General features: G+C 40.9%; 1 protein-coding gene and 1 long non-coding RNA gene across 9 annotated transcripts in view; one reads left to right on the top strand and one right to left on the bottom strand.

The window, feature by feature from the left end:
- The window catches only part of mib1 (MIB E3 ubiquitin protein ligase 1), a 59,558-nt gene that overhangs the window by 12,695 nt on the left and 28,635 nt on the right, over positions 1-18,228 (bottom strand). For all 8 annotated transcript variants that reach the window (XM_059502299.1, XM_059502301.1, XM_059502302.1 and 5 more), the window contains exons 13-15: positions 4,179-4,311; positions 3,031-3,117; positions 2,400-2,558 (exon numbers count right to left, since the gene is read on the bottom strand). In XM_059502299.1, the coding sequence (XP_059358282.1) occupies positions 2,400-2,558; positions 3,031-3,117; positions 4,179-4,311 (379 nt within the window). The remainder of the gene's footprint in view (positions 1-2,399; positions 2,559-3,030; positions 3,118-4,178; positions 4,312-18,228) is intronic.
- LOC132096730 (uncharacterized) lies at positions 13,322-15,382 on the top strand. Its single transcript, XR_009422614.1, has 2 exons — positions 13,322-13,694; positions 13,890-15,382. It is a non-coding gene; the product is annotated as an uncharacterized LOC132096730 (long non-coding RNA).

Raw genomic sequence — 18,228 nt, 5'->3', positions numbered from 1 at the left:
CTTTCTGCTTTCTCTCCTCTCTACTCAATTTTCCACAAATATATGCAATCCCAAGAAAGGCGATGGTATAATCAGTGGAGAATGTCTCTCCTGAAAGATTGTGTAGTATATAGGACACTGGACTGCAGTGGAACTGTGGCTCATTGGGCAAGTTACTCATGTGACAGCAGGGAAATGGCTCAAATGGCTTAAAGCAGAGTATGATCTATCATTGTTAACACACGTACAAGCCTGAAAAAGCACTTACATTTGCAGAGTATCTACAACGTCTCAGTGTTTTACTACTTGTTACTTAGAGCACTTTTTTGGTATCTGTGCAATTGTTTGACATAAATGTTCAAATTTTTTGGGTGGTGTGAAAGTGGTTTTGCACATTCAGGAAACTGCAGTCAAGTGGTCTGGAATATGGTTAAAGGGTTAGTTCACCCAAATATTAAAATTATGTCATTAATAACTCACCCTCATGTCGTTCCAAACCCATAAGACCTCCGTTCATCTTCGGAACAAGATGATATTTTAGATTTAGTCCAAGTGCTTTCTGTCCCTCCATTGAAAATGTATGTACGGTATACTGGTTATGGTTAGAAAGCTAATAAAAACATCTTCAAAGTAGTCCATGTGACATTAGAGGGTCAGTTAGAATTTTTTGATGCATCGAAAATACATTTTGGTCCAAAAATAGCAAAGACTACGATTTTATTCAGCATTCCCTTCTCTTCCGGGTCTGTAGTTTAGTGATATCCGGATTGCGAACGAATCACTCGATCTAACTGGATCTTCTTGAACCAGTTGACCAAATCTAACTGAATCAGTAGAAACGGTTCGAGGCTCCAATAAGCATTAATCCACAAATGACTTAAGCTGTTAACATTTTTAATGTGGCTGACACTCCCTCTGAGTTAAAACAAACCAATATCCCGGAGTAATTCATGTACTCAAACAGTACACTGACTGTACTGCTGTAAAGAGAGAATTGAAGATGAACACCGAGCCGAGCCAGATAACGAACAAAAGATTGACTCGTTCTCAAGTCAAGAGCTGTTTCTGTCGGACATGTCTGATTCGAGAACCGAGGAGCTGATGATACTGCGCATGTGTGATTCAGCTTGAAGCAGTTTGACACACAGGCGTGTATGAACCGAACTGATTCTTTTGGTGATTGATTCTGAACTGATTCTGTGCTGATGTTATGAGCACGGGTAAACCAAGGGCTTGAATCAAGGGCAATCATCGCCAATGACGGCATTACGTCGAAGACAAAAGAACCGGTGAACCGTTTTCTTCAACCGGTTTATTGAATCGAACGGTCCGAAAGAACCGGTTTGCGGAAAAGAACCAAACTACCCATCACTATTGGTGACCCGAAAACCGATGCAACTGGTTCTTGACTCGTGAACGAGTCAATCTTTCGTTCATTATCTGGCTCGGCTCGGTGTTCATCTTCAGTTCTCTCTTCATAGCAGTTCAGTCAGTGTACTGTTTACTGCTTAATGCTTATTGGAGACGCAAACCATTTCAAACGATTCAGTTCGATTTGGTGAACTGGTTCAAGAAGATCCGGTTAAATCGATTGATTCGTTCGCGAACCTTTCTGGACATGGACAGTATACCGTACATACATTTTCAATGGAGGGACAGAACTGTGTTCCGAATATGAACGAAGGTCTTACGGGTTTGGAACAACATGAGGGTGAGTCATTAAATGACATAATTTTAATATTTGGGTGAACTAACTTTTAATGCTCCTGATCACACTAAGGTCTCTGGGTTAATCATGTTTCATAAAATTAAAATGTTCGTTGCATGGAACGGTAGTTGGATGTTTCCTTTAGGATGCTTAAACTGCAGAGATGTATACAGCATGACAATGTATCTGTAGGGTCCTATGATTTCCGTGACGCTAAAAGTGTGGAGAGAATCATGGCATCAAATCATAAAAATGTAATTTACAGTACAATGTGGAATGACAAAATCTGGCAAATTTTGGAAGAATTAATAAAAAGTAGGGAAGTACACTTAATAAAGTCATAATACGGATTAATGTCTGTGAATATTATAGTGCAGAAAGACTATTTAAATATAAAATCAGCATATTCTGTGTCTCGTCGGGCTCTAAAAAGTAATTTTTGGTAAACTTTTCATAAATTGTTAAATTATATACATTTAATTATTTCAATTGATTAGACATACCTTAGGCATTACTGTAATTAAATTTAACCATTAAAACGGAATATAAAAACCAGAACAATAAAAAAACAGTTTGTATGCTTTTTTTATTAAAACAATCCAGTATATGCGACTGCATTTGCGATATTTGCGAAGTGTTTACTGCATGACATTGTTAACTTCAATCTGTTATTGAAAACACTTGTACTGTTCATATACTTTTCTGTACATACTGTATTTTTGGAGGGCTCCCAGGGCTCCACTTTGCTGACGTCCTGCATGTCCTGAAGTTGGCGGAGCTGGGACAGAGTGTGGTGACGCAGGGCCTCGTGCAGTGGCGTGTCTCCGTCCTTGTCTTGCACATCCAACTTTGCCTCAGCTCGCACCAAGAGCTGGACAGAAACAGAGGATGGAATTTAACCAGTGTGTTCTCATGCATTTATATGAAAAAAAAACACAAAGTGTAATGTGTGTGACAATAAGCAGGTTTGTTTGGTTATTACTTGAGAATCCTTCTCAATAGACTATGCCAATACGGATGCTTTGAAAAGAGGAGAGTTGCATTGCTCTTATATGACCACAAGATGGTGGTTTAGCTCCCACTGATTCCCCTTTACCACCGCTTCTCATACTTCTCCTGGCATAGTCCAGATTGCTCAGGAATAAATGAATTCAGTTGGAGGGGATAAATCTGCAGAAGTCAGTGCATTTAAATCTTTAGCTAAAGCACTTAGCTACATTGCTTAATCAATGCGTTTGTGTTGAGTAGGAAACCAGAACACTAGGTGAGGGGGGTACTGTAGATGTCAAACATTGAAAAGAAATGAAAAAAAAAAAAAAACAGGGGAAGAAAGAACCACTCACTCGCACTATCTGTGTGTGCTGACGTTCTACAGCAAGGTGCAGTGCCGTCTGCTGGTTAACATTCTGTATGTCCAAATTGGCACTTCCCTATGGAAAAAGCAACACAGAGAAAGAATAAATGCTTTTGACTTTAGCCACTGTGATATTTACATTTTTATAGATACATGATATAATGTCTTATAAAGGAACACAAAAAAGTGATTGTGGGTATTTATTTACATATCACAAACATTTTTGTTTTTAACTGAGGTTCAGTTAAGTCAGTGCAATGTCTCTCTTCAACTACTGAAAATAAATCGCTGCTTATGAGCATGCCCTCTAGCCCCATAGGTTGTGTTAGGAAATGGGAGCTAATGGTGATTTGTATTCAGATATTCCCTGACTGAAACCCCATAGCAACATCTCTCTGCACTACTGCAGTGCAGTTCTATTGAGGTTCGTAGGCTGAGGCTTAAGTCGCTGGTGTGAACCTTTTCTTTGTCTCTCCCTCTCTTCCATCATGGCAGGTAGTTGACAAAGGGCTGCCTTGAGCCAGTGCACCATTCTCACAACTATGATGGAATGTTGCAATAACGATGTTACTGTGCCGCGACATAACGCTGAGCAACAGTGGTGTGTGAAGGTAAGGCGCTGAACCAGTTTGGCCAAATTCGCATACGCAGAACAGAAGTATCCTGCATGTTTAAACCAGTTCAACTCAGGACCACTGTGTTATTGCAATGCATTGCATCCTATTTGCATTGAATTAAACTAGCCCCGCCCAACAGTTAGTTAAATTGGAATAACAGGAAATGCCACTTATTTGGATTTCTACTTCCTAAAATTCAAATGTGAATTGCCCTTCAAAAATTCAATAAAAAGTTGTATATAATATTTAGTTTTAAAGGGTTATCTATATGAAATATCCCCAAAAAACATTATATTCTCTACCTTAAGGCTCATTGTGACTGTACAGTGCACCTAGTACAACGAAAGCTGGGTTACTTTCTCAGCTCTTCTGGGTGCCTCATGACATAAACTGCACCAATCATCCACCTGGATTATTATCTGCACAGGCACTTGATTCTTTCACCATTCTAGTGGACTGAATAACCTGCAGGAGTACTTCTGTGGTTTAATGTGTGAGTGTGCATGTTGGAACTGCTGACCTGGTGGACTAGGAGCTCTGCCACCTCCACGTGGTTGTTGAGGGCAGCCAGGTGAAGTGCGGTGTAACCATCATCCTTTTTCTCATCCACTATCCATGGTCGTGGCAGTTTGGACAGCAGCACACGCATGGCACTGCAAAACAAATACGAGAATACAAATTTCAGCAACTGAAAAGATGAACTAATAAACATTTAATAAGCGAGCAGGCTTTTAAAAAATTGGTGAGGCTATGAAAATCACATGAAGGACACTGAAATCTGAGAATCAAGGAAGTAAAAGAAACACTAGAGTACTAAATAAGGGTAAAGAGGTAATAGAGCAATAAAGGGTAAAAGAGCACTTGGAACAAAATGTTTTAATCGAGATCTGATGTGTAGTGTGAGAGCACATGGCTTGTCAACAGATTATTCTTGTTAAACGCTGACTTGATGTCTACAAAAATCAAAAAAATTACAGTACATTGATCAATTAGCTACATACTGGCTGCTTTATCGGTCCAGTACATTGAGTAGTGAAAATGAACATTAAGTAAATGCACATGAATGTAAACATGTATAAAGCAGATACAATGAAGACCACAGAGCCCTAGTGAAATCAAAAGGGCCTAGCCACCCATTCAAACCCCAGGAAAACTGACATACCCAAGCAATCTCATCAGTTCATGAGGAATCAATGAAATATCACTTTACGTAGTGCTCATCTGGTATTTACTGTGCTCAAGAAGAAATGCAGGGTTAGTATTCTCAAATGTTTTTAAGTGTTAAGGGTGTTAAAGTATCAGTGGTAAAATGAGCAGAAATAAATGAGGATGCATCTAAAAGATGAGAGAGAAAAAAATTGATGAATGTAATTTCAGAGATGAGGTGGATTGGGGGAAGCCTCGGAAGTGCTGCTTTTTTGGATTCTGGTAAACCCAAAGCCAGTCTCTAGTTACTTAGGTAGTGCAGAGAAAGAGCATCAGCTCAGTACACATTTGGAGCGCTGTGCAGCAAAGCAGCTCTACTGCAGTGAATACGGCATGCACACACGCACAGCCCAGTTACATCTTTACACCTGCACTGCTCATGAAGGCTTGTGGATATGACCCTTACATTATGTACAACTGATGCATAAATTCAAGAATATGTGATCATCAACAGAGGGAAGAAATTTAAAATGATCACACAAAGAATACCAAGGTTTCGATATATCCTGCAACACCCATGAACATCTTTTAGACTGCACCGACACAGACATCTCGCTCAGGAAAGTAGAAGCCGATATAGAAAATGGTATGCCATTGGTGCATTCTTGTATTGGCAAGAATGCAATAGATCAGTGGCAGTAAGGCGCTGGCATTGTGAGTGGCAAGCCTTTCTAGATGAGGCGTAGATTGACAGGCTGCCTGCCACGGTGGTGGAAATGGGCAGGCATTAATATTAATGCAGCTCGCTGGCACTACTGCATTGCAGTCAACTTTTTTGTAGAGGAGGAGTTCAAAGAACACTAAAAATATGCAATCTGTGGCTCAAAGCCCTTGCAATTCCTTCCTGGAAATGATTTGTTCCACTGTGAGCAAAGGGTAACTGAGATGATGAATGGTTTGTTATTGGTGGCATCTCTTTATAGGGTCTCGATAATCAACTTGACGTAGGTAAACGTCTCCATGTAAGAGGTGAAGAACAAGGCTCTGAAGAAGCAATGAGGCTGAAGTAGCTGTATGAACATGGGGGCAAATGTAAAAGTGAAAGAGGAAAAGGCAGACGGGAGAGGTAAGGTGAAGGAGAAGCACGATGGAACTGGGTCACCCTGTGAGATACAAAGATCCCTCAGGAGCATGCAGACGAGGCCTCTTGTCTCTGGTAGCCACATGGTAATTTGTCACAGGCCTGAAGCTCACTGTTACTAGGAAGGAAAAGGCAAAAACTACCTTACAGTAGTACAAAAGGAGTAGAGTTGAGCACTCCAATCTTTTCATGTAGCAAAGAGTGAAGCAACTATATTATAGACCTTGATAAGATAAAACCAGTCAACTCTGGGAACACAGGAATAAGCACCACGTTGTACGATCAAGACTCTTAAGTTGTGAAGTTAGCATGGTGTTCTTGTTATACACAATGGGTGAGAAAACTGACACTAAGCTCATGAAAATGAGCACTCCACACACAAAAATGGAGTGTGGCTGTACAAGTGGAGTGATACCTTTTTTCCTGATCTTTATGTAAGCCATACCAAACATGATTATAATGAATAGCCTAATGTGTATAATAATGACAACGGACCTTGCTTGAAAGAATAAACAGAACGAACAATGGCTGAAGTCGTGGGGAATGGGGCAGTCGTGGCCTGGTGGTTAGAGAATCGGACTCCCAATCGAAGGGTTGTGGGTTCGAGTCCCGGGCCGGCAGGAATTGTGGGTGGGGGGAGTGCATGTACAGTTCTCTCACTACCCTCAATACCACGACTGAGGTGCCCTTGAGCAAGGCACCGAACCCCCAACAGCTCCCCGGGCGCCGCAGCATAAAAAATGGCTGCCCACTGCTCCGGTGTGTGTTCACAGTGTGTGTGTGTGTTCACTGCTCTGTGTGTGTGCACTTCGGATGGGTTAAATGCAAAGCACAAATTCTGAGTATGGGTCACCATACTTGGCCGAATGTCACTTCACTTCACTTCACTGAAATGAGACGGAGTAATTGAAAATTAAGAACAACCAAGACTGAAAGTGAATCTGCATTCAGAGTGAAGAACTGTTTGTTATTAAGTTCAGCTTGTATAATGCTTTCTGTAAAGTGACTTTCTTGCAACTTTGTCTTTATTGGACATATGGTTGTGAACTGGTTGTGATAAAAATCCATTAGCATTAAAAGTGTGGTCAACTACTGAATTTTTACACTGGTTGTAACTGAAGAGTCTGATATAGCAAAATATTGTGAAAATGTGAGGGAAAAGGTATTGCAGAAAACATTACAAACTTTCATTCGCTTAATTTTACAGGTCTGGCGCAAATTATCTGTGTTGACGAGAGACCCATTGGCATAGTAATATTCATGATCTAATTACCTATACGGTTTCTAGAGGCATATTAAAAAAACAAAAAAAAACAACAACTTCCAAATCCAAAATAATGCTGCACTCACATGGAAACAAATAATGTGATTTGCATGCTACAAAAATAAAGAAACAGACAAAACATGTTATTTTGAACACAAAATCCATATTTCACCTAGACTATGTATAATATACAGGTGTTATGTATCAAAAAACATTAAATGAAAATACCTCCAGGGATCTAAAAAGCATAATAAAGGGGGAAAATGACATTTGACTGAGTTAACACTGAAAATGTTTTTTCTTTGTGTAGTGAAGGAAAATTCTTCGATTGGTAGCTGACTTAGGGGAGTGGTAGACATCACTGCTATAAATCTTAGGCTTTAAATCACTCCAACCCCAAACTGTTTACTTGAGGTGGGTAAATTCAATCAACCAAAGTAGCTCAGCTGGTGTACAAGCTCTTCAGAAACAAGCAGCAAAAAAAACAACACTAAACTAACAAGCCAGCAGACAGATGTCTAATAAGAATGTATTAAGGATACAGTTGGGTGTACTTGAAGTTAAGATTCCCATTAACAGCAGTATGATGCATTGCTGACAGGTTGATTTTTACGGTCACAAAACACATTTAAAATATCTATAGGTCTTGCCAAGTAATATATCTATAGGTCTTGCCAAGGCAGGGATTTTAGGAGGGGGGAGTGAATGCACAGCACTCTCTCTCACTTTCAATACCACGACTTTGGTGACCTTGAGCAAGGAACTAAACCCCCAACTGCCCACCGGGCACCGCAGCAAAAAATGGCTTACCACTGGTCCTTGGTGTGTGTTCACGTTGGGTGTGTGTTCACTGCTGTGTGTGTGCAGTTTGGATGGGATAAATGCAGAGCACTAATTCCGAGTATGGGTCACCATACTTGACCATGTCACGTTACTTTCATATTATCTGTTTATTAGTACTTACAAAGCACATATTAATGCCTTTTTCTTGCATGACCATATAGATCACTTCATACTTAAAATTGATGACTACCTTACTATTAATAAGCAGCAAAATAGCAGTTTATTGAGAGAAGGCTCTTAGTTAATAGTGAATATGATCCCTATCTAAAGTGTTAACTTTTTTTTTTTTTTTTTACAGGAACTGTATTTAACATGACATGGGTAATTTTGATGGACATTTGCATTATATAACCATGACTTAATAAATGAAGAAATTAAATGCCATTTATCTGTATCTTAAGTTTCTTTCCTTAATAATAATTTAAAAAAAAATTATATATATATATATATATATATATATATATATATATATATATATATATATATATATATATATATATAAATATGTGTGTGTGTATGTGTATAGCTACAGTAAATATATAGTTATATACTAAATGCTACCATTTATTATTCCATTCTATTGCTTCACTGACTTTCTATACACACCTCCCTTACTGCTACTCATGATATCATCCACAGTCATGTCTCCTACCACCAACTACTGGCTCATGATAATGACTTGGCCAACCCCCAGAACAAGAACAAGTGGTTTGATTGGGTAAAAGGCAGTTTGGCTTGTGTCAGTTTGTCCTTGGATAGTTTGGCTTGATTGATTACAGTCCTTTACCCCAGTGGAGGTGGACATATGCATGTGGGGGAAAGGTTGAAATGTGCATTGTCCAAATAGTTTTCCATTTTTGGTAGCAATGACACCAGCAGATCGTTCTGTAGGTGATTTGTGGAAAAAGTGGAATATAAAGATTTAGACATTTTGAAACCCTTCCAGACAATTTACGTTATTAATATGACATGGCTAGCCACCATTCCTGTCTTAATAACATAAAAAACTACACCGTGAAGTCACTCTTTGTTTACAAACATGACAACCACGCAAAGACACAAGACATGAAACTGACATTTCCTGGAAGATCAGACCAGCTCGTGTTACAAATTGTACTTTAAGCTTAATGTTGTAAATTGAGGCAAGGAGTAACTTTTGAAAACTTTTTGTTTGGCCTTTTGGACATGAAAGTGAGAGAGTGTAAAGGAAACAAAGGAGGAGAGAGAAAGCAAGGCACGATCAACAAGGACCATGAACGAGATTCTAACTTCGGTTGGATGAAGCGCAGCCATACTTTCAGAGTAGTGCCATTGAGGCTATTGGCTCAGATAAACGGATCATCATTATTATTATTTTTACCTGTTCAGTAATTCCTGTTTGTTCATTTTACTCTAAAAATCTTACCTTTCTGATAAGAAAGAAAAAAACACATTTGTATGAGACTATTGTGCAATATTCTCAGGTATTGCAAGTACTCACCTATTAGTATCACCAATTAAAATATTTACACCAATGTCAGCAATTTTATATAAATATGGCTTCCAAACCAGTGGTCCAATGGTGCTCATATTGTTGGGTGTCTCTATCGTTAGGTATTACAATACGTGTGTAGGGGGGTTTGGAGCTGAAGCTACATTTCCACAACAATGGTGTAGTCAAAAACTGAAAAGTCTTTCCCTTCGGTTTTTAAAATATTTTCAAAACGATTCACATTTACACATATCCGCGAAAAGGGCCAAAAACACTGTATTACGTATGCCAGGACAGTAGTTGGCCCTGTCACCTTCTTAGTAAACAGTACCTGTAGGGAAGTGAAGATTGTATGATGTATATGATGCGTCTCCACTGTTGGTTGTGTACTGATGAAGTAAATACTGGTGAAGTAAATCCACACTTTGCTAAAGAAGCATTAGCAAACTCTTGAGCTGGAACAACAATACCATGTACTCTGCCATTGTTTTGTATGTTTTGTTCACGCTTGCTACACATACTATGAATGTCTACATGCCTAACACATACTATGCACGCACATATACGTATTCATTGTGTCACCATATTCAAAGATTTCCATATAGGGTGTTTACACTGAAATGATAATGGGGCCGTTTTCAAAAACTTACACTTTGAAAATATGCATTTTCAGTCCCTAAAACGTCATGGTCATGTAAACTAAAATATAAAGCTTTCCGTTTTTGGCTGAAAACACTGTGTTGTAAATGGCCCTTGAGGTGAGAGATCAGAGGAGAGCAGTGGTACAGCCGCAGTGGGGCTGAGTGGAACAATGGCCAAGAGCCGAGAGACCGGCTGTCAGAGGCTTCCCCCAACTGCACTCAGTTCGGGCCTTCATAAATCACTTTTATGCCGTCTGCCGCTCAGCAGCTTTACCCACTCCATGATGGAATGCCTAAAGGGCTGAGGATCAGGGGAGAGAGAAATAGACCCAAGAAAAAAAAACAGGGTGAAGGATCGAGTGTTATAATCAAGTACACTGAATATGGAAGGTGTGTTTATGGTGTTTTTAACCTGAAGAACAAAACCAAATGTTTTGATTCATCCACCTGCCTTAAAGTTGCTGTACAATGTCAATTAAGAAATTAAATCTTGCTCTCTAGACAGGTCTGTTGTATGTAATCAATCCCATCTAGACTTAAGAGCTGTGCCATAACTAATCAGACAAATAACATTAAAAAAGTAATTTGTCTTTTTGCCCAAACCCCAAGGCCCATAGTAATTAAAACCCCTCCTTAACTCAATACTTATTACCATTCCGTCAGTCAGGTACTGGTGTGATTGATGAGATCTCCTGTTACAGGGGTACCTGAACTCAGCACTTCCGGGACTACTTTCAAAACTACAGAGAATTACCCACGGGTGGTGCACCCGGTCAAAGCACTAGCTGTCAGAATGAACCTGAGTCAAAGTTCTTGTGTCTGGAAATTTTAGCTGTGCAACGTTTGCAGTGAACTGTAGCAAAATGTTACACATTTCAGTATGGCTTATATATATATATATATCTCACTGATGGAGACGTTAAGCCCATGTATTCATTCTGATGAGAGCCTCCATTCACATCACATGCATCAAAATAATGTCTGTCACGGCAAAGCTTGTCAAAGTCTCGCTCTCGAAACTTAAGCAAAAACAGCCATTTTTTCATTTTAAAGAGGGATGGCTTTCTCTGAAGATTAATTTTAGAAGGTCTCAGGTTGGGGTTGATGTTTTTACATTTTCTTGAATAAGTGGTTCACTGACTGCTAGTTTTTGCAGCCCCATGAACTTTAAAATGTGTCTTTTTTTAAGTTGCTGTTTGGCTAAGGGTTGGGCCTCAAGCTGATGCATTACTCAGAGTGCATTACACCTGGCATATAGTCAATTTTCGTAATGCACATAAATACAGAGAACATTTGAATGCCAATACGTTAGACTGTGGACACATTAATTGAATTGTACTTCACAATAATAAAAGACTCTTGCAAGCATTACACAATCTTTAGGATTTTATATCTTTTCCAGAGATGTTTTTTTTAGTAATCTAATGCAAGTTAGAGACCTATTTTTGTAATCCTCAAAGGTTTCCCCAACACTGCCGCAAGCTATTAAAAGGTGGGAGAGGAGAAGCCTCAGGACAATTACCAACTAGAGATTTACATTATTTAACAGAGACATTACACTAAATGATGTGAAAACATTACTTTTGAGAGATTAGATAGTGCCTTGAGCACAGTAATTATCTCCATGTGGGGGTGGGCGGGCTGCAGAGGTAGCATTGTTACTGCAGGTAGAGAGATGCAGCAGTGGAGGACAAAGCCATGTGATGACAGAGGACATTGCCAGCTAAAACCAGCTCTCCACATTGAATGATGGGACCTCGTAATTAAACATTACTGTATTTGTGCCTCAGTAAGCCTGAACTCTTGAAAATTAATGAAAAGCTCAAGAGGGAAGAACAAACTTGAACCCCTGGAGAAATCCTGGCGTGTCCCAGAACCAAGATAATTCATATGCTCAATAAGAGTTCGACAGCTGCAGACAGATACTAAGCTAGTGTCCTTTGAAATACCGTAACATGTTTGATCCAAATTGCACTCTAGTACTCCATAGACTTTTCAGAAACCTTCAAACACTATTCGCTCCCCCTCACGTAACTGCATATGTTACTAAGTATAGTGACAACGAGAGGCAAGATCTACCATATGCAGCATGTTCTGGCACTATTTAAAAGAGAACTGAGAGCAGGATGGGGGCTGTTTAGATGGAAAGTTGGAGTAGGGGGTGGAGAGGTGGGGTGTTAAAAAAGCAGGGGAGGGGAAACGAGGGAGGGAAATAAAAGTGGATCCATGAGAGACCACTTTATTTGGCGCTACTAAAAATAACACAGCGAATAGCAGGCCGGAAAGCTGGTGCTGCGCTAACACAGGCTAGCTACTTGCCTTGCTGGACACACAATCGATAGGTGGAATGCTGGATGGGAGACTTCCCAGAGCTTGTAGGGGGGACAGCTGCCTTGGCGCAAGGAGGGGGGGGGGGTATTTTTTGCACTGGTTGACTAAATATGGTCACAGGGAGTTGAGCGAGATACCAAAGAGGAGCTGGTTCTAAAATGCTTCCTCTGCTAAAAAGTGCTAATGATTTGGCATTCTAAGGTGCAACAGCTGGCTCCTTTTGTGGCTAGTGGCTTTTCGTTCACTTTCAAGGACACCAATGACGGGTCTCTGAAATCAGATGGGCCGATAATTGATAAGTCGCCTCCAGTCACCTTAGGGTTTACCAAGAAAAGTTAAAACGGTTGACAACAAAAAGTTATCTGCAAGCTTCAGATAAGCAACAATCTGCATACTGGACAGGCTGTTGATGCACTTAAGTTTTCCAATTAAAATGGCTATTTATAAATTTGCTTGTGAAGCACAAAAAAAATTTTTTTAAAATAGCATTACAGATGGCAGCGGCTTGAGGGATAAAACTGCGGTTTTCAAATGATGTCGATCAGAAATAAACTAGCCAAGCACTAAAGCGCTAGAGAGATCTCGAACAGTCATGCACATCTTCACAGAATTCACTGAGAATGCACATGTTAGAGAGGGGAGGGAGGAGGGGGTGAAAGTGCTGCAGTTTTTTCTGCCTGTTTTTAGAGCAGCAGCGACAGCTCCTCGTGTCAGCATGATGTCTATCCCTGCCTAAATGTATGCTTTCTTCAGCCAGCTCCACCCCTCCCGCTTTAACACTCTTGTTCCTTTTCCACAACACTCGTTCACTATATCCCCACCCACACCCCCCTCTTCGTCAGAGAAGCTGAATCAGCGAGTTGGGCATGCGATGGCTGCAGCAGCTGGAGAACTCCGGAGGTCATTATGGCTCTTCATACACAAGAGAGAAGAAAGAGGGAGGAGCGGAGAGCGGAGGAAACTGAGCTGACAGGTAATATATGCTCACTGTGCCTTCCTCGCTCCGGACAGGAGTTTGCCCCCCATGCCGGCTGGTTTGCACTGACGTCTCTGCTTTTTTCTACTCCGTTCCGGATGCACTGGGGGTTAAGCGCATGGCTGGTCAGCTGCGGTGTGGTCGCTTGGAGGGAGTGGAATTTACAGCTCTGAAGCAGCATGATGAGAAAAACTACTTCTCTGGGAACACCTTGTGAAATAATGTAAGTGATTCCCCCCGCAAGGAAAATGGCAGGGATGTGTGAAGGGGTCGGACAGACAGGTGTAGGTGGAATGGGGAAAAGTTGCTGTCATCTGTATGGATTTGCTTGCTTGCTCGGTAGAATACGGTTTCCACCTCGCTCACTCACTTGCTCTTGTGCCCTACCTCACTCTCTCCATGTCTCTTGCTTTTCCAGTGCTGGTCAGGCGGCAGGCTGCTGCAGCACAGCACTCTCTGGTTCATTACCTGCAGCACCGTAGACATCTAAAAGATGGACTCAGAAACTCAGTGTCCCTGAAACGCGCAGATTTTATCTTGGATCTTTTCACTCTGAGGCACTTTCAGACGGAATACAACTATCGGAAGGGTCACACGCTTTGCCAACTCTCAATTTTCCAGTGGCCAGCCATAATAACTGGAGCCATGTTTGGTGTTTTAAGACAGCGAGGGGGCAGGTGTACGTTAGCCATTGGTGTCACAGTGGAACGTAAGTTTCAAACCAGACGGGGGGTGAATCGGATTGATGTAAAAACAGATGTGCTGGCAAATTAATTCTCCTGGGAGGGCGGTTCGGTGGCTGCTGGATATGTTTGTCAATGAGTGAACCCACAACACCCAGGGTAGCAACCCAGTTGTCTCTCTGTCTCTCTGCATGCTTTCCAATCACTAGGCAGGGGCAGGGCTGTAGTGCTGCAGTGCCATCTCCCCCTCTCAACACACTCATCCTTAAATCTTTACAAACACTGTGGCGCCACAAGGGTCCAGCCATACCTCGCCATCAAATCTAACCCCGTCATGCACCACAAACTCATCCAGGATTTCCACCCGTGCCCAGAATAGCCTGTCTAAGTGTCCTTCTGTTATGTTTCCACCCCTGCACCTCTCCTTTTGGCCTGGTATTGGATAGGCTCCTGAGAGGAGGGGGATGAGACAGGGCGGTGTTGACTTGTGGAATGTGTTGAGTTGGAGCAAAGATTCATTAGAGAGCTACTGAACATTTCATGTTGCCATGCAAACAGTTGTTGATCTCTAGCACACAGCACTCAAGGTTCTAGAGAAGCTTCTAGAATAAACACACCCAGGTTAACTCTGGGGGGAAAAAGGAAGGGGTTAAAAAAAAGAAGTAAAAAGAAATGGGAGAGGAGAATCAGCACACTCGTTATAAATTGCTGAGTGGGCATTAGCTCTTGCATGTGACCTCTGGCCTGGTCTGTGTGACTAAAGCCCAAATCCTGCTCACAATAGCTTCCTGTTCCACTTGGATCAACCTCATTTTTGGACCTCAGCAACCAGTCTGACATACAACTGAGAATGTAGTTAAACAACGGACAAGCAGATGGAAAGGGTGGAAAGGAGATGCATATCATGTTCAAGACACTTTTACACTAGAAATGTGTCTTTTTTCCCCTAAGGAGTCCTTTGAACTTTCGTGGACAAGAAAACCAGGGACAACACAGGAACAACTTCCTCTTTTTTTTCAACAACAATTTTTTTCAGATTTCAGAGAGAGACTAACTAAAACGACGATACGGCACAACTCTTTTCCAGATTCCCGACGGATAGCCCACATTCTCTCTTGGACAGCCAAGGTCAACAGAAGATATAAAACCGAGTGAACCCCAATACGTGTAACTCATACAGGGAACACTGTTGGGATAAGGCAAAAGAAAAAAAGCGTGACCTAAAGAATCTGTGAAAGTCACCTTATGTATAATCCACTGCATTCTACAGGATGGTAAAAAAAAAAACCCAACTGATCTACTGACATGATTAAATGCGTTTTGTTTAAATAAGAGCCCTGTTAATCAAACATCATATCAGAGAAGGTAAGGAAACTCAGCTGTGTCTGGGGCTGCCTACCTGGTGTACATACTTCTTTATGTGCCCATATGAACATATGACAGCTATGGAATGTAAAGAAGTATGTATTCTTGGTCAGGTGCTGATCCTCAGTTTATAAAATGTGCTATGAGTCTCTGCATCACTGAATATGGATACATGGAAACAGTGTGATGGATTTTGTAACTGGGGTGCAGAAACTTACTGCAGCAGTGGATTCTGAGAGAAGTTGCTGCTCTTTCGGTGACTTCACCAGCAGTCCACATCACCTCTCTCTAATTCAGCAATTGTTAGATAGTTAATTCTGATTAAGATTGTCATGCTATAGTTCATTTCTTCAGGTAGAAGAAATAGTGGGTTGTAGTGCCCACTTTCTTGGTGACAGAAATAGTTCAGTCACTGCTACCTAAAAAGTTCCAATAACGGCCCGAGACATCGCCATAGGAACAGAAGCTCCTTTCATTATTGGAGAGTTTTCTGCATTCTAAGCTTTGAATTGTGGCCAGCTGGAACTAAGATCCTGTTTCTGCAGGAGTGACGTGCACCAGAACCATTAATACCTTAATCTTTTTAAACTTGCCTAGAGAGGGTAAGTTGAGTACAATTTCACTTTTTTTTTTTTTGTCCCTTAAAAGTTAGAACTTTCTACAGGGAAGCTGCTAAGGTAACAGTTCTATAAAGGTGAGCAGAGCTTGGCTATTAAAAGGAAGCTTCTCTCACATTGTGGGGTAGTACCGTTGTCTGTTTCCCCACCCGTATCTGCCCCCATTGTTTATGTTTGCTAGGCTTGCCAAATTCTTTGCTGGACCACAGTAGTCAGATTAGAGCATGGAAAAGTGACAATGCAGGATCAGAGTTGGGCCTGCCTGTCAGCTGATTCCAATTGTCCTCCAAAGGTAAATGGGAGCCTTCAGAAGAGGAAATCTTTTTCATTTTTGGTCAACTGATGTGCAGAAAGAATCATTGTGAAAACAGTAGAGTAGAACAAATGTATTATACAATATTGAACTTGTAAGCTGTTCAACAGGTGATGAAAACGTATATATACGTCGTATAATAGACGAAAGTTATACTTTCAGGGGGTTTGAATGCTTACCTATGCCGAAACACCATGTCACATATATCTACAGAGGTAATATTTGATTTATGCTGATGACTAAGGTCAGAGCATCACTACAATCCTTGCTCAGTCATGCTACTGATCAAGAAAAATTAAAAGTATGCATTGTGTGCAAAGATACATTAAGGATTTTTGGTCATGACTGGAGCCTGGGAGAGCTTGTGGCCCATTTTTCTGAATGTCAGACACTCCCGTCTGTCCTCTGTAGGGCTGTGCTCTTTCCATTTTTGTGTACCACTTGCTGTAGGGTTCGCTTCTGTCAGTCGTGTGGCTGTGTTCCCTCTTTCTCGCCTTCAACCCCAGACTGAGTGACACCCACAGCAGATGCTGACATTATCAAATGTTCAGCTGCTGTCCCTGGCTTTTGCCCTCTTATGGCCAGTGTATTTGAGGGCCGAACTTTGTCCAGAATGCCGCAAGCGAATGTCTGTGTAGCGCAGGGAGGGGGATTCGTGGTGTCCACTTTACTGACCCCACTTTAATGAGCGCCATATTGAGCAGCAATGACCCCTTATGCTTACACTCTCAGCTGGCCACCTGCTAAGGAGCTAAAGAGGCTTTTAGTTCCATCTAAACTGATGGACAGTCGACTGTATGGTACAAAACAACACATGCTCACTGTGCATCACTGAATTGTTTTGTGGAGTTGCTTCTGCCTCGGACTGTGACTGACATGTTGTAGAAATATCTTTATTAGTCATTTCAACATTACCACACGAGTAGTCTCTTAACCCACACTCCCTTATTAGATTAAGTGGGCAAATTAACCCTACAATTTAACCAAGTATGAATGAATCTTTTTAAAACTGAGAAAGTGACAACTACAGACAGAAGCACATGCTGACATCCTGATCGCCCAAGCGACACTCTGCCCTCGACAGGCTTAATCCATCAGCTGTTGTAATTGCTACAAGGCTTGTGGACACTTGACTCGAGTGCACCACGATGGATTATTATCCATTATTTCACTGACAACATTTCTCTTTTTTTAACAAAGAGAAAGAAAACCTTTGGAGAGCAATGAAACATTTTTGGATATTTAAAGAGAATCCAAAATCTGAAATGAGCCCATGTGACATTTCATGTCATGTTTTACAAAGTTTTGCTGCTTAAACAGGGTCAAATAAGCAGTTTTTTATCAGTCTCATTAACAGCAAACCACAATGCTTTGCTAAAGCTGGTAAAATGGAACCAAATCACCTCTTCAATGGATTTGGTCCCCTTCAACCAGCTGTAGCTATGCTTTGATGACAACTTGAACGGTTTCTATCTTGCTTGTTTTTGCTTTCACAGGAAGTGAGATTATATCTTAATTGACAAGTTTTAAAAAAAAATAAATGTTATTACGAAGTATTGTAATTGCCTTTTCTACAAGCTGAAAATATAACTTAATAGAAAAAGTGGGTTAAGATATAAATGCATTAGTCAATATTTGTTAAATTGTGTTCAATTGGACTAAAACAGCTAACTGACATCCAGAACTGAATATCTGAGTACACATGGAAAACGGAGAGCAAAAGTAAGTTGAAGGAGAGGAGAGAAGAACAGTTGCAGCACAAGCTCACTGCGTCATGCG

Source organism: Carassius carassius, chromosome 20 (genome assembly GCF_963082965.1).
Source record: "Carassius carassius chromosome 20, fCarCar2.1, whole genome shotgun sequence".
NCBI lineage: Eukaryota > Metazoa > Chordata > Actinopteri > Cypriniformes > Cyprinidae > Carassius > Carassius carassius.
Note: the sequence above shows the minus strand (reverse complement) of the source record. Positions and strands in the feature narration are given on the sequence as shown.